Source organism: Camelina sativa, chromosome 1 (assembly GCF_030686135.1).
Source record: "Camelina sativa cultivar CO46 ecotype springtype chromosome 1, ASM3068613v1".
NCBI lineage: Eukaryota > Viridiplantae > Streptophyta > Magnoliopsida > Brassicales > Brassicaceae > Camelina > Camelina sativa.
In genome coordinates this window covers 21,894,613-21,910,747 of record NC_141880.1, presented here as the reverse complement: position 1 = coordinate 21,910,747, position 16,135 = coordinate 21,894,613, and the positions used below count along the sequence as shown (strand labels likewise).

General features: G+C 37.3%; 1 protein-coding gene across 1 annotated transcript in view; it reads left to right on the top strand.

Moving 5' to 3' along the window:
• The window catches only part of LOC147950184 (uncharacterized), a 32,401-nt gene extending 19,581 nt beyond the window's left edge, over positions 1 to 12,820 (top strand). Inside the window, exons 2-5 of the mRNA XM_087512403.1 lie at positions 5,005 to 5,965; positions 7,154 to 7,923; positions 8,008 to 8,764; positions 12,729 to 12,820. Of these exons, the coding sequence (XP_087368529.1) occupies positions 5,005 to 5,965; positions 7,154 to 7,923; positions 8,008 to 8,764; positions 12,729 to 12,820 (2,580 nt within the window). The remainder of the gene's footprint in view (positions 1 to 5,004; positions 5,966 to 7,153; positions 7,924 to 8,007; positions 8,765 to 12,728) is intronic.
• The last annotated feature ends 3,315 nt before the right edge of the window (positions 12,821 to 16,135 follow it).

Genomic DNA, 16,135 nt, shown 5'->3' with positions numbered 1-16,135 from the left:
GATGTGTGACAACCCAATGCATTTGACTAATTGTAAGATTTCGGGATGAATTTGGAGTGTTTAAACAACACTTAAACCCGTTTTATCCCCAAATAGGCTTAAACCGAGAAACCGGCTAAAACCGAGAGAAACATTGATTTGACGCAATAAACAGCTATGTTACTCTTTCTAGGGTCAAAATATGTAACAATCCAATGCATTTGACTAATTATTAGAGTTTGGGTTGAATTTGGAGTGTTTAGACAACACTTAAACCCGTTTTATCCCAAAACTGGCTAAAACAGAGAGAAAACATAGATTCGAAGCAGTAAACAGATATGTTACTCTTTCTAGGGTCAAAATTTGTAACAATACAATGCATTTTACTAATTATAACAGTTTGGGTTGAATTTGGAGTGTTTAGACACCACTTTTACCCATTTTTGCCAAAACAGGCTAAAACCGAGAAAACATTGATTCGAAGCTGTAAGTTGATTTGTTACTGTTTCTAGGGTCAGAATGTGTGACAACCCAATGCAATTGACTAATTGTAAGAGTTCGGGATGAATTTGGAGTGTTTAGACAACACTTAAACCCCTTTTATCCCAAAATAGGCTTAAACCTAGAAAACAGGCTAAAACGGAGAGAAACATTGATTTAAAGCAGTAAACAGCTATGTTACTCTTTCTAGGGTAAAAATATGTAACAATCCAATGCATTTGACTAATTATAAGAGTTTGGGTTGAATTTGGAGTGTTTAGACACCACTTTGACCCACTTTTCCCAAAACAGGCTAAAACCGAGAAAACATTGGTTGGAAGCAGTAAATTTCTTTGTTACTGTTTCTAAGGTCAGAGTATGTGACAACCCAATGCATTTGACTAATTGTAAGAGTTCGGGATGAATTTGGAGTGTTTAGACAACACTTAAACCCGTTTTATCCCAAAATAGGCTTAAACCGAGAAAACAGGCTAAAACCGAGAGAAACATTGATTTGAAGCAATAAACAGCTATGTTAATCTTTCTAGGGTCAAAATATGTAACAATCCAATGAATTTGACTAATTATATGAGTTCGGGTTAAATTTGGAGTGTTTAGACAACACTTGAACCCTTTTTATCCCAAAACATGCTAAAACCGAGAAAACACGCTAAAACCGAGAGAAAACATAGATTCGAAGCAGTAAATTGCTTTGTTACTCTTTCTAGGGTCAAAATATGTAACAATACAATGCGTTTTACTAATTATAAGAGTTTGGGTTGAATTTGGAGTGTTTAGACAACACTTAAACCCGTTTTAATCCAAAACAGTATAAAACCGAGAAAACAGGCTAAAACCGAGAGAAAACATAGATTTGAAGCAGTAAACAGCTATGTTACTCTTTCTAGGGTCAAAATATGTAACAATACAATACATTTTACTAATTATAAGAGTTTGGGTTGTATTTGGAGTGTTTTGACACCACTTTTACCCATTTTTTGCCCAAAACAGGCTAAAACCGAGAAAACATTGGTTCGAAGCAGTAAATTTCTTTGTTACCGTTTCTAAGGTCAGAGTGTGTGACAACCCAATGCATTTGAGTAATTGTAAGAGTTCGGGATGAATTTGGAGTGTTTAGACAACACTTAAACCCGTTTTTTCCCAAAATAGGCTTAAACCGAGAAAACAGGCTAAAACCGAGAGAAACATTGATTTGAAGCAGTAAACAACTATGTTACTCTTTCTAGGGTCAAAATATGTAATAATCCAATGCATTTGACTAATTGTAAGAGTTCGGGTTGAACTTGGAGTGTTTAGACAACACTTAAACCCGTTTTATCCCAAACAGGCTAAAACCAAGAAAACAGGCTAAAACCGAGAGAAAACATAGATTCGAAGCAGTAAACAACTATGTCAGTCTTTCTAGGGTCACAATATGTAACAATACAATGCATTTTACTAATTATAAGAGTTTGGGTTGAATTTGGAGTGTTTAGACACCACATTTACCCATTTTTCCCAAAAGAGGCTAAAACCGAGAAAACATTGATTCGAAGCAGTAAATTGCTTTGTTACTGTTCTAGGGTCAGAATGTGTGACAACCCAATGCAATTGACTAATTGTAAGAGTTCGGGATGAATTTGGAGTGTTCAGACAAGACTTAAACCCCTTTTATCCCAAAATAGGCTTAAACCGAGAAAACAGGCTAAAACGGAGAGAAACATTGATTTAAAGCAGTAAACAGCTATGTTACTCTTTCTAGGTTAAAAATATGTAACAATCCAATGCATTTGACTAATTATAAGAGTTTGGGTTGAATTTGGAGTGTTTAGACACCACTTTGACCCATTTTTCCCAAAACAGGCTAAAACCGAGAAAACATTGGTTGGAAGCAGTAAATTTCTTTGTTACTGTTTCTAAGGTCAGAGTATGTGACAACCCAATGCATTTGACTAATTGTAAGAGTTCGGGATGAATTTGGAGTGTTTAGACAACACTTAAACCCGTTTTATCCCAAAATAGGCTTAAACCGAGAAAACAGGCTAAAACCGAGAGAAACATTGATTTGAAGCAATAAACAGCTATGTTAATCTTTCTAGGGTCAAAATATGTAACAATCCAATGAATTTGACTAATTATATGAGTTCGGGTTAAATTTGGAGTGTTTAGACAACACTTGAACCCTTTTTATCCCAAAACATGCTAAAACCGAGAAAACACGCTAAAACCGAGAGAAAACATAGATTCAAAGCAGTAAATTGCTTTGTTACTCTTTCTAGGGTCAAAATATGTAACAATACAATGCATTTTACTAATTATAAGAGTTTGGGTTGAATTTGGAGTGTTTAGACAACACTTAAACCCGTTTTAATCCAAAACAGTATAAAACCGAGAAAACAGGCTAAAACCGAGAGAAAACATAGATTTGAAGTAGTAAACAGCTATGTTACTCTTTCTAGGGTCAAAATATGTAACAATACAATGCATTTTACTAATTATAAGAGTTTGGGTTGTATTTGGAGTGTTTAGACACCACTTTTACCCAGTTTTTGCCCAAAACAGGCTAAAACCGAGAAAACATTGGTTCGAAGCAGTAAATTTCTTTGTTACCGTTTCTAAGGTCAGAGTGTGTGACAACCCAATGCATTTGAGTAATTGTAAGAGTTCGGGATGAATTTGGAGTGTTTAGACAACACTTAAACCCGTTTTTTCCCAAAATAGGCTTAAACCGAGAAAACAGGCTAAAACCGAGAGAAACATTGATTTGAAGCAGTAAACAACTATGTTACTCTTTCTAGGGTCAAAATATGTAATAATCCAATGCATTTGACTAATTGTAAGAGTTCGGGTTGAACTTGGAGTGTTTAGACAACACTTAAACCCGTTTTATCCCAAACAGGCTAAAACCAAGAAAACAGGCTAAAACCGAGGGAAAACATAGATTCGAAGCAGTAAACAGCTATGTCACTCTTTCTAGGGTCACAATATGTAACAATACAATGCATTTTACTAATTATAAGAGTTTGGGTTGAATTTGGAGGGTTTAGACACCACATTTACCCATTTTTCCCAAAAGAGGCTAAAACCGAGAAAACATTGATTCGAAGCAGTAAATTGCTTTGTTACTGTTTCTAGGGTCAGAATGTGTGACAAACCAATGCAATTGACTAATTGTAAGAGTTCGGGATGAATTTGGAGTGTTTAGACAACACTTAAACCCGTTTTATCCCAAAATAGGCTTAAACCGAGAAAACAGGCTAAAACCGAGAGAAACATTGATTTGAAGCAATAAACAGCTATGTTACCCTTTCTAGGGTAAAAATATGTATCAATACAATGCATTTGACTAATTATAAGAGTTCGGGTTAAATTTGGAGTGTTTAGACAACACGTAAACCCGTTTTCTCCCAAAACAGGTTAAAACCGAGAAAACAGGCTAAAACGGAGAGAAAACATAGATTCGAAGCAGTAAACAGCTATGTCACTCTTTCTAGGGTCACAATATGTAACAATACAATGCATTTTACTAATTATAAGAGTTTGTGTTGAATTTGGAGTGTTTAGACACCACTTTTACCCATTTTTCCCAAAACAGGCTAAAACTGAGAAAACATTGATTCGTAACAGTAAATTGATTTGTTACTGTTTCTAGGGTCAGAATGTGTGACAAACCAATGCAATTGACTAATTGTAAGAGTTCAGGATGAATTTGGAGTGTTTACACAACACTTAAACCCCTCTTAACCCAAAATAGGCTAAAACCAAGAAAAATAGGCTAAAACGGAGAGAAACATTGATTTAAAGCAGTAAACAGCTATGTTACTCTTTGTAGGGTAAAAATATGTATCAATCCAATGCATTTGATATTGATCAATAAGACACTCGAGACTTGAAGGTGTCCGTACGGCCGTCCGTACGCCCGTCCGTACACTTACCAATAAGGCCGAGCTATATCAAATGAAATGAGAAGAGGCGAGGCTGGACTACTTAGCAAAGCCCATTAGAAGGATCTCGAAGACACAATAAAGCCGTTGGAGGATAAGGTCACGGGTCGCCTCCCTTAAGGAAACCAAGTCATGTCACTATCATCCTTGGGATCTACCCACTCCTTCCTTTATGTCCCTATCAACAAGTTGTCGAGTGTAATAGAGGGTTGCCCTAGTTTCTTTCCTTGCTATTTATAGTTCTTAGCCGACATTGTAATGAATATACTAATGGAATCATATGTTTTCTCACTTCTCTCTACATAGTTCACTCAATCTCTCTCAAATTGTTCTCTTTGCTTCCGTCTAAACCCAACATGGTATCAGAGCAAGTCCTTTGATCCTTGAATCTCTAAATCTAGTCATGTTCTTCCTTATACCCCTAAACCCTCCAAATACTACTCGCTATTCTCTCTATTCTCTTATTCACCTTACACTACTTCCATTTCAATATTCTACCTAGTTTATTCTATTTTGTCGTTTCAAATCGGTAACAATGGATAACACCAAACCCATTGTAACCCCGGTAGTGCTCAAAGGAGCAAATTACTTGTTGTGGAAGAGAACCACAAAGACCGCACTTAGTGGCCGGGGGCTGTGGATCCATGTTGAAACGGACCAGCTTCCCAAGAAAGCTACTAAGGAAGATGGTAAAGAAGAGAAGGAAGAAGACAAGGAGGCTGATCTCGAGAAGGAAGTTAAGTGGTTCCAAGAAGATCAGACAGTGCTTGCCATTCTCCAAAACTCGCTAGACGCACCTATCCTTGAAGCCTATTCATACTGCGAGACGGCCAAGGAGTTGTGGGAGACGCTAGCGAATGTCTATGGGAACGTGACCAACCTAACCCGAGTGTTTGAAGTCAAGAAGGCAATCAATGGACTTCATCAAGAAGATTTGGAGTTCACGAAGCACTTTGGGAAGTTTAGGTCACTATGGGCCGAGCTCGAGATGCTCCGACCGAGTACAATTGATCCAGCCATCCTCAACGAGAGAAAGGAGCAAGACAAGGTGTTTGGCCTCCTACTCACCCTTAACCCGACGTTTAATGACTTAATCAAGCATATCCTCCGGGGAGACAAGCTGCCTACGCTTGAAGACGTTTGTTCCCAAGTGCAAAAGGAACAAGGTTCCCTTGGTCTCTTTAGTGGAAAGGAAGACTTGGCAACTGCAAACAAGGGCGCCTACAAACACGACGACCGGAGAGCCATGGTGTGTGCACACTGCAAAAAGAAGGGACACATGAAGGACAAGTGCTGGATTCTTCACCCTCACCTCAAGCCGGCCAAGTTCAAAGCAAACCTCTCACATGAAGGGCCAAGCGGTCAAGGTTCCGGTGCAGCAAACCAAGGCAGTGCGGCGGCTACGGCTATGGCAGCCTTGTTTGGGGATCTTGTGAGGAAGTCTGACCTGGAGGCTCTCATCAAATCCATTGCCGCGCTAAAAGATTCTGGTACCACCTTCTTTGCTTCACAGCCTAGTAAAACCCTTGTTGTTGACTCGGGTGCTTCTCACCACATGATAAGTAACCCTAGTCTTATACACAACATAAAACCGGCTGTGGGTAATGTTATTATTGCTAATGGGGATAGAATACCAGTTAAGGGTGTAGGAGACTTGAGACTATTTGATAAGGATTCAAAAGCTTTCTTTATGCCTACTTTTACCTCTAACCTCTTATCGGTTAAAAGAGCTACAACTGATTTAAACTGCTACACTATCTTTGGTCCTAACACTGTGCATTTTCAGGATATTAAGACTGGAAAGGTTCTTGGAGGAGGAGATGCTAAGGGAGATCTATATGTCCTAGAGAAAACCTCATCAAGTCCATCTAATTTGTTTTCGCTTATATCGAACCTTAGTAGTATTTCGAGTGATGTTTGGCATGCTAGACTAGGCCATCCGCACTCTAAAGCTTTTAAATTAATGTTGCCTAATGTTTCCTTTGATAATTCAAGTTGTGAACCTTGTATTCTTGGTAAACATTGCAAGTCTATTTTTCCTAAGTCAACTACTATTTATGAACATTGTTTTGATTTAGTGCATTATGATGTTTGGACTTCACCTTGCTTATCTAGAGATAATAACAAGTATTTTGTGACTTTCATTGATGAAAAATCAAAGTACACTTGGCTTACTTTGTTACCATCTAAAGATAGAGTCTATGATGCATTTGTTAACTTTTAGAATTATGTCACTAATCATTTCAATGCTAAAATAAAGGTACTAAGATCGGACAATGGAGGAAAGTACACAAGTCATAAACTTAAAGCTCACTTGTCCAAACATGGCATACTACAACAAACTAGTTGCCCTTATACGCCCCAGCAAAATGGCGTGGCCGAGAGAAAGAACCGGCATCTCATGGAGGTGGCAAGGGCGATGATGTTTCAAACCAATGTCACCAAACGCTTTTGGGGAGACGCCGTGATGACAGCTTGTTACCTGATCAATAGGACTCCCACCAAAGTCTTACAAGATAAATCACCATATGAGGTATTGAATCAAATTAAACCCTCATTGGATCACTTACGCGTATTTGGGTGTGTGTGTTTTGTCTTGGTACCAGGTGAACAAAGGACTAAGCTCGACGCCAAAAGCACCAAATGCATGTTCATTGGCTACTCGACGAGTCAAAAAGGGTATAAGTGCTATGATCCCACCACCGGCCGCTTACTTATCTCCCGAGACGTGAAGTTCCTTGAACAACAAGGATACTACGAGACAAAGGACTGGGACAGCCTCAAGGACCTATCTCATTCCAACTCCGATCGAGCTACCAACCTACGGTTCCTACTGAATCATCTTGGTGTCACAATGCCATCTACTCGCACGGACCAAGACCAACCTGATCAGACTCAGCATGGACTGACTGAAGGCTCTACACCAACCTCCTCCGAGCCGCCTAGTCAAGAAGAAGATCAAGAAAATGCTTCGGAGCCGCTTGATCTCTCCACTGATGAACCTCTTGATTTATCAATCCCGGAGGCTCGTGGTCACCCGAGTGCTGACAATGATACACTCCAACAAGAATCAAGCATAGTTCTCCCTCGTCGAAGTGAACGGCTCAAGTTTCACCCGTCCACTTGGAAAGAAAAACGGGTTTATTACAACAACCAGGTCGTGGCCCATCCGATTCAAGTTGTGTGTTCGCTTGACCTGCTCCCTCAAGAACATGCTGCCTTCCTCACCAAGATCGATGCTCAGTTTATCCCGCAAACCTATGATGAGGCCAAAGAACACACTGAATGGTTAGATGCTGTTGATGATGAGACAGGGGCCATGATCCGCAATCATACTTGGGACGAGGCAGATATCCCCAAGGGAAAGAAAGCGGTCAGCTCTAAATGGGTGTTCACAATCAAGTATCTAAGTAATGGTGCTGTGGATTGGTACAAAGCTCGTCTTGTTGCCCGCGGCTTCACCCAGACCTATGGCACCGATTATACGGACACGTTCGCACCGGTGGCCAAACTTCACACGGTTCGTGTTGTTCTCTCACTAGCCACCAATCTGTCATGGGACTTATGGCAGATGGACGTCAAGAATGTGTTCCTTCAGGGGGAGCTCGAAGAAGAAGTCTACATGCACCCTCCTCCGGGCTTAGAGGCTACAGTCGCTCCGGGCAAAGTTCTTCGCCTCCGCAAGGCCATCTACGGCTTGAAGCAGTCCTCTAGGGCGTGGTACCAGAAACTTAGCTCCAGACTTCGCACGCATGGCTTCAAGCATTCTGAAGCCGACCACACTCTCTTCACTCTTCGGACTAAGAATGGTCGAGTGGTCGTTCTTGTCTACGTTGATGACATAATCATCACTGGCGATGACCGCGATGGGATCTCTACCACTAAGGCTCTGTTTCACTCCACCTTTGATATTAAGGATCTAGGAGAGCTCAAGTACTTCCTTGGCATTGACATTTCTCGATCACCAGAGGGGCTGTTTCTCTCTCAACGGAAGTATGCCCTTGTTCTTCTCCGTGAAACTGGCAAGCTGGGAACCAAACCGGCTCCTACACCCCTTGAAGAAGGTTACCAGGTCAAGCGAAAGGGGGAGATGCAGAATGTAACCAAGTTGGCTGAGCCATATGAGGATGTGGGCAGATATCTTAGGCTTGTGGGAAAGCTCATCTACCTTACGATCACAAGACCGGATCTTTGCTATGCAGTAAACCAAGTCAGCCAACACATGAAGGCTCCAACAAAGTTTGATTGGCAAACGCTCGAACGAATTCTTTGTTATCTCAAGGGAAGTCCTGGCCAAGGCATCTGGATGGGGAAGAACAACGACACTGAACTCGTCGGCTATTGTGACGCCGACTATGCAGGTGATACAACAGACCGGAGATCCACCACAGGGTATTGCACGTTCATTGGAGGGAACCTAGTCACTTGGAAGTCGAAGAAACAAAAGGTTGTGTCTCAATCAAGCGCCGAGTCAGAATATAGGGCCATGAAGAAGCTTACCAACGAGCTTACATGGCTCAAAGGTCTTCTCAAGGACCTTGGAGTAGAGACTGAAGGACCAATCACCATGCATTGTGACAACAAGGCTGCAATACACATAGCAACCAACTCGGTATTTCATGAAAGAACTAAGCACATTGAGGTAGATTGCCATAAGGTACGAGAGAAGATAGAAGAGGGGGTGATCCTACCATGTTACACGCCAAGCCAAGAGCAATTGGCAGACATCTTCACAAAGGCTACTAGTCCACAGATTTGCGAATACATCTCCAGAAAACTTGGACTAGTAGACCCTACACATCCATGAATGAACTCCTCTAACCCGTGGAGATCACACTCTTTTCCTTAACATGGTTTTGTCCCATGTGGTTTTCCATGTTAAGGTTTTTAACGAGGTGGTCTCTCGCTGGTTCCAAGCTTAGCCATTCCACTTGGCTAAGCTTGAGGGGGAGTATTGATCAATAAGACACTCGAGACTTGAAGGTGTCCGTACGACCGTCCGTACGCCCATCCTTACACTTACCAATAAGGCCGAGCTATATCAAATGAACTGAGAAGAGGCGAGGCTGGACTACTTAGCAAAGCCCATTAGAAGGATCTCGAAGACACAATAAAGCCGTTGGAGGATAAGGTCACGGGTCGCCTCCCTAAAGGAAACCAAGTCATGTCACTATCATCCTTGGGATCTACCCACTCCTTCCTTTATGTCCCTATCAACAAGTTGTCGAGTGTAATAGAGGGTTGCCCTAGTTTCTTTCCTTGCTATTTATAGTTCTTAGCCGATATTGTAATGAATATACTAATGGAATCATATGTTTTCTCACTTCTCTCTACATAGTTCACTCAATCTCTCTCAAATTGTTCTCTTTGCTTCCGTCTAAACCCAACATTTGACTAATTATAAGAGTTTGGGTTGAATTTTGAGTGTTCAGACACCACTTTTACCCATTTTTCCCAAAACAGGCTAAAACCGAGAAAACATTGATTCGAAGCAGTAAATTGCTTTGTTACTGTTTCTAAGGTCAGAATGTTAGAATTGCGGAAATGATCTAAGTAGAGTTGAGAGACTAAACAAGAAAAGAGAATGATGAATCGAAAAAAGACTTAATTAGTGTATTTCATATGTTTGTTACATAACTATATATAGAGGGACATTGACTATGTAGCCGTACAAAAGGAAGGAGAGAGTTCATAGTACAATCGAACTTAATGATGAAAGTGACATCTCCTTCCCTTGGTCGACTCGCTTCCACTTGCTCCCAAGGTAGACATGTGACTTCCTAGATATTTTGCTATCCTCTCTTCTAGATCCTTCTTTCCATGGGCTTCAATATTGATCAAGGCCTTCTCTTCTTATCTATCAAACCGAACCATGGCCTAAACGCCTAAGCCGTACGGACGCTAGTACGGACATTCGTACGGACGTGCGTACGGCCGGTCTTGTTCTCAAGCTCTAGATCAATACAGAATGTGTGACAACCCAATGCATTTGACTAATTGTAAGAGTTCGAGATGAATTTGGAGTGTTTAGACAACACTTAAACCCATTTTATCCCAAAATAGGCTTAAACCGAGAAAACAGGCTAAAACAGAGAGAAACTTTGATTTGAAGCAGTAAACAACTATGTTACTCTTTCTAGGGTCAAAATATGTAACAATCCAATGCATTTGACTAATTATAAGAGGAAATTCCGCTAAGGCAGAGAATTGGTTGCTAGTGGTTAATTGCTTTCCTTGTAAATGTGGTTGATTCTTGACATAGTCTGATGCACTCATTGGTTTCTTTTGTGTTTCACTCATTTTGGTGATCCTGAGATTTTCCCTGTAAATACTCCCTTGTTAGAAAATCAGGTAAAGAATTATTTTCCCCTTTTATATATTGTATATCAAAATCAAAAACAGATAAAATAGCTTGCCATCTAGCAAATATTTGTTTAGAAACTAAGTTTTTAACATCCTTTTGTAAAATCTCTTTGGCCGATTTGCAATCGACACGTAGTAAAAACTTTTTGTTTATTAAATCATCTTGAAATTTAGAAATACAGTTTAGTATAGATAAAACTTCTTTTTTAACTGTAGAGTAATTCTTTTGTGGTCCAAGCCAAACTCCTGAGTGGAAACGAACTATAGACTCCTGGGTTGACTCTGGCATTTTCTGTTTAAGGATCCCCCCGTAACCTATTTCTGATGCATCTGTCTCTACTATCATGAATGCATTGGGGTGTGGGATGACTAGACATGGTAGTGTTATAACCTTTTTCTTGATATCCTGGACTAGACTAGTATGCAGACTTGACCATGGTATGGGGTTCTTTTGTAATCTTTGAAACAATGGTTGTATAGTTTTTCGTAGATTAGGTAGAAAATCAGATATGTAGTTTAGGCAACCTAAAAATCTTTGTAATTGTGATTTTTCTTTTATTTCATCTGAAAATTTATTTGCAAATTCTATAGATCTAGATATAGGTGTTATAGTACCTTGATATATGTTGTGGCCTAAAAAACGTATTTTTGTTTGAAATATTTGCATCTTTTTTGCGGATACTACTAGTCCATGCTTTTTAACAATGTTCAAAAAGGTGTATAGATGTTTAAAGTGTTGGTCGATAGATTTTGAATATATTAACACATCATCTATGTATACAATAGAGAAGGTGGAGTAAGGGTTAAATATTTCGTTCATTATATTTTGAAATTCGGATGGTGCGTTTTTTAAACCGAAAGGCATAACATTCCATTCGTAATGCCCAAAAGGCACTGTGAATGCTGTTTTATATTTATCGTTCTCGGCAATTTGTATTTGCCAAAATCCACTTTTCATGTCAAATTTAGAGAATATACAGGCGTCATATAATCGTTTTAATAGATCTCTTTTGTTTGATATTGGGTATCTTATCCATTGTATTACATTGTTTAAGGGTTTATAGTTGATTACTAAGCGTGGTACTCCTCTTTCTTTTTCAGCTTGGTTGTTAACATAAAATGCTGAACAACTCCAAGGAGATTTAGATTTTCTTATTAGGTTCTTATCTAGTAATTCTTGTATTTCCTTTTTGCAATATTCTAAAAGTTCTTGATTCATTTGAATAGGTCTAGCTTTAGTTGGAATATTTTTTTCGTTAAAATCTTTTTCGTAGGGTATTTCAACAATATGTTTTTTTTTTTCCCAAAAGGCATTTGGGAGTTCAGAACATATTTAGTTTAGTAGTTCAACTTCTAAAGTTTTTATTTTATTTGTCACTTGTGGATCACTTAGTTGTTGTTCTATATGTTGGTATTTTATTTCTTGTTGTAAATATTGTATATGTTTTTGTTTCCCGTCTATTAAATTTATAGATTTTTCTATTGTTGAATTTTGTAAGGCTAAGATTTCTTTTGTTTTCATTGGGGATAGAAATTCAAACATTATTTTCTCTCCTACAATTTTTGTGGTAATTCCTAGTTCTGTAACTTTAAACGGATAAATTTGTGTAAAAAATGGTGTTCCTAGTATAACTTCTTGGCTTAAGTTTTTTACAAGGATAAATTGAGTTTTAAAACAATAATTTTTGTTACAGATTTTTGCTTTAGGTAATTTGTAGTTGACCTTCAAACTACTTCCATTTGCACCACTAAGTTTTTCATATGTTTTTTCATAGAATTTTGTAGGAACTATTCCTTCTCTAATACAATTATAGTCAGCTCCTGTATCTAGAAGTGCTATTGTTTCTAGTTTAAAATCATACCCTATGTGTATTGTGATTTTTGTATACCATTTTTGATAGTTTATTTTGTTTATTATCTGGATATATTCTTCTTCTTCTTTTGTTTGTTTATGGTTTTCAGGGTTGCTTGTGGAGGGTTTGTCCATTGTTGTGGGTGGAGATTCATGGACTTTTGGTTCTATAAGGGCTAATCTAGCGTCTACTTGCAGTTGATGAAGTTGATGTTGGTGAACTATTTGTTGTAATTCTTTTATTTGTGTTTTTAAATTTTTAACTTCTATTTGTAATTCACCAGTGGTTACTTGTTTAAATAGTGTTGGAGAGGGATATTTTTCTATTATTTTGTTAAGACTAAAAGGTTGTGGAGTTAATAATTGATTTTCTCGTTGCACTAAATCTTTTCATTTTAATAAATATTCTTTTTTTGTTTCTTGATCATCTATTTTACCTATAATATCTATTAAAAATTGTTTGTCAATGTCTTTTGTAATTACGTTTATTGTTTTACAATTGCATATGCCATCTGAGATATTTTCAGAATTTTGAGAGGATGTGTCACTTTCATCTTCTATTATGTCTAGAGAAGGGTCGCTACTGAGTTCTTCTGAATTTTCAGTTTCTGAAAGAAGTAATTTTTCTAATTTTTCTTTAATGTCTTGTTGATCGTGAAATATTTCATTGATTTTTTTTTTCATTTTACAATCTGTAGATTTATGTCCTGGCCTTTTACAGTTCCAGCATATAATTCTTTTTTTAGATGGTTCTCTGGGGTTTTTGTTTTTTGTATAGTATGAGTTAAAAGATTTCTTTGTAAATCTTTGATTTTTATTATAAGGTTGTGGATAAAAAGTTTTATTTTGTTTGCGTAGTTTTCTTCTTTCTCTAGAAGGTGGAGTGAGACGATTATAACCATATTGTTCACAAAATGAACCCATAGTTTCTCCAAATTTAAATTTGTTACTTTGCTGTTTATCTTTGTGTTCTTGACATATTTGTAGACCTTCCTTTTTAATAAAGACAAACAATTGACCATAGGTTATTGTATCCCATGGGATTGGTTGTCCTCCAGAATAATCTTTTAGTTTATTAATTAATCGTTCTGTGAAAAATGATGGTAATCCTGCGATGAACCGTTCTTTCCAGAAGGGTTGGTTGCAGTCGTGTCTTTGAAATATGTTGGTTATAAATATATCTTTATACCATTTGAAGTCCCCTAGTGTTGGACATCTAAGATTCGTTAAAATAAGTTTTTTACTTGTTAGTTCTTCCGAAGGGTTTCCTACAAAGTGCATGGTCATGGTGTGGAGTAATACTTCTACAGCGTTTTGAACTTGGTCTTCTTCATAAAAACCATCTTCTCCTTCTACTCTTCTAGTTTCAGTATGGTTTAGAATAGAATTTTGAGTTTCTACGCCTAAAGCATTATCCCACCAAAATTTCAAGGCTCCATTGAAGCCCGAGATTAGCATGACACATGCTTGGTGGTCTGACATTCCTTTAGCTTTATAGGATAGGGTTGCCATCCCCATTTCTTGAAATAAATTCATCATTTCATATTCGGATCTACCATCTATATTCCATTCATATATGCCTTCTCCGTTGTAAAAGTTTGTTGAGGGAAATTTATAATGTTCTTCAAATAATAAGTCGGGTGGTGAGTGCCTTGGATAATATGGTTTTTTGGATGGTTGAAAGTTTCTTTTTATTCTATTTATTTCTATATCGGTTTCAGATTGAATGTTTTCGTCAATATTATTTATCCCCTTGGCTTTGTCTAGTCTATCCAGTCTAGTTGAGATTGATTTTAAAATTTCATTTTCAGAAAATTTAATGGGTTTTGTTAATGGTTTGAAGAGAGGTGGTGAGATTGCAGTAAAGGGTGGAGATAACGGCTGACAGTTTGTTGTTATGTTTTTTTCGTCCTTTTCTAGTTTGTTATCAAGGTTATCTATTTGTCGTGAAATAGTATGTAATATTTGACTTTGATAATTATTTTGTTCATAAACTATCTTAATGTCTGCCATATATATTGAATCCTTATCATCTCGGTTTGCCCCGGTTCTAAAAGGTGTGGCTATTACTTGTCTTTGGGGAGTGTGAATTTTGATGTCTTTCAAAGGTGGATGGACTGATTTGTGTATTTCTCCGTTAGTCATTTCCCATGTGTGGTACAATGTGGAACTAGTGTTTATTGATTCATTTTTATATGGGTAGCATATGTCATTTTCTAAAGCGTATGTTTCAAACCATGTGAAAAATGGAATATTTACTTCTATATTTTCCATGTAGTTATACCATATTTCTCTAAAAGTTGTAAGTTTTTCTTTATTAAAAGCTTGAAAGTACCATTTTCTTTTATTCTTGTTTTTATCTGATAAGAATTCTTCTTTAAGGTAATCTTTGTTTATTGTAAATGTTTTTATGATAACATTTATTGATTTAAAATCTGAAGCTGTTGGGGAAGTAGGGAAGTTAGACGATCCCACTTCTGACTGTTGAACTGGTTCAGCTATTGGTGCTTGAAAAATAATAGGTTTTTTCCCTTGGCTTTTTGTTAAAATTTGTTCTACACTTTCCTCTGATTCAGTGCTAGCTTGGCCAGTTCTGTACTCAGAGAAAGATGAACGTGGGTGGAATGAACTAAATTTTAATGATGGTGGATCTCTGAAAGAACCGAAGTTTAATAATATTTTTCCATCATATTGTTCTGTTATACACGTAATAGTTCTTTGTTCAAAATTTCTTGGTGGTTGAGTAATATTAATTTTCCATTGATCAGGAATTGTAATTTCTGTCCATTTTAATTGTTTAGGTGTATATGTAGAGGTTGGTGTGTCTTTACCATGTGCAGCCAATATTGTTGTTTCGCCTTTATCATCTTGCAATAAACATCGTGGGTTGAACTCAGATGTAGATTGCTTAAAGTAAATACGATACAACAACAAATAGCCATGTCTTTCTTGCTGAAATTTAATTTCAGGCAAGTGTACGTTTAAAACTAATGTATTAAATATTGTAGGGTCATGTAAGCTTACTTGAAAATTTGGTGCACAATTAAAATATATAGCTCCGTTGCATAAGTTTGATTGTACTGCTCCTAATAAGGAGTCTTCAAATTTTAAAAGTGTTTTATCTCTTAATAACATGAGTATTGGGGAATCAATCCCTGTTCTAGATAAAGGTTTAATTGCTAATTGTATTAAGCCAAAATGAATATAATTAAAGTTTTTTCTTTTATAGTTTTCTAAAGCCATAGAAGAAAGTAGTTTAATTTCTTCAAATTCATTTTGTAATGATAAAGTTTGTTCATGTTCTTTAATTGAATATGCAGTTCTAAAATCAAAAGTTCCTATTTGATATATATTTTGTGGATTAACATGCGGTAGTTGATCTTTTGATATTTCTTGATTAAATGTTGTAATTTTTGACATAATTTCTCTTGAATTAATTGTTTTTTGAGATGTAGAAGATGATGCATGCTTAGACTTAAACAACTTCCTAACCGTAGATGCCATGTTTAAATTATAC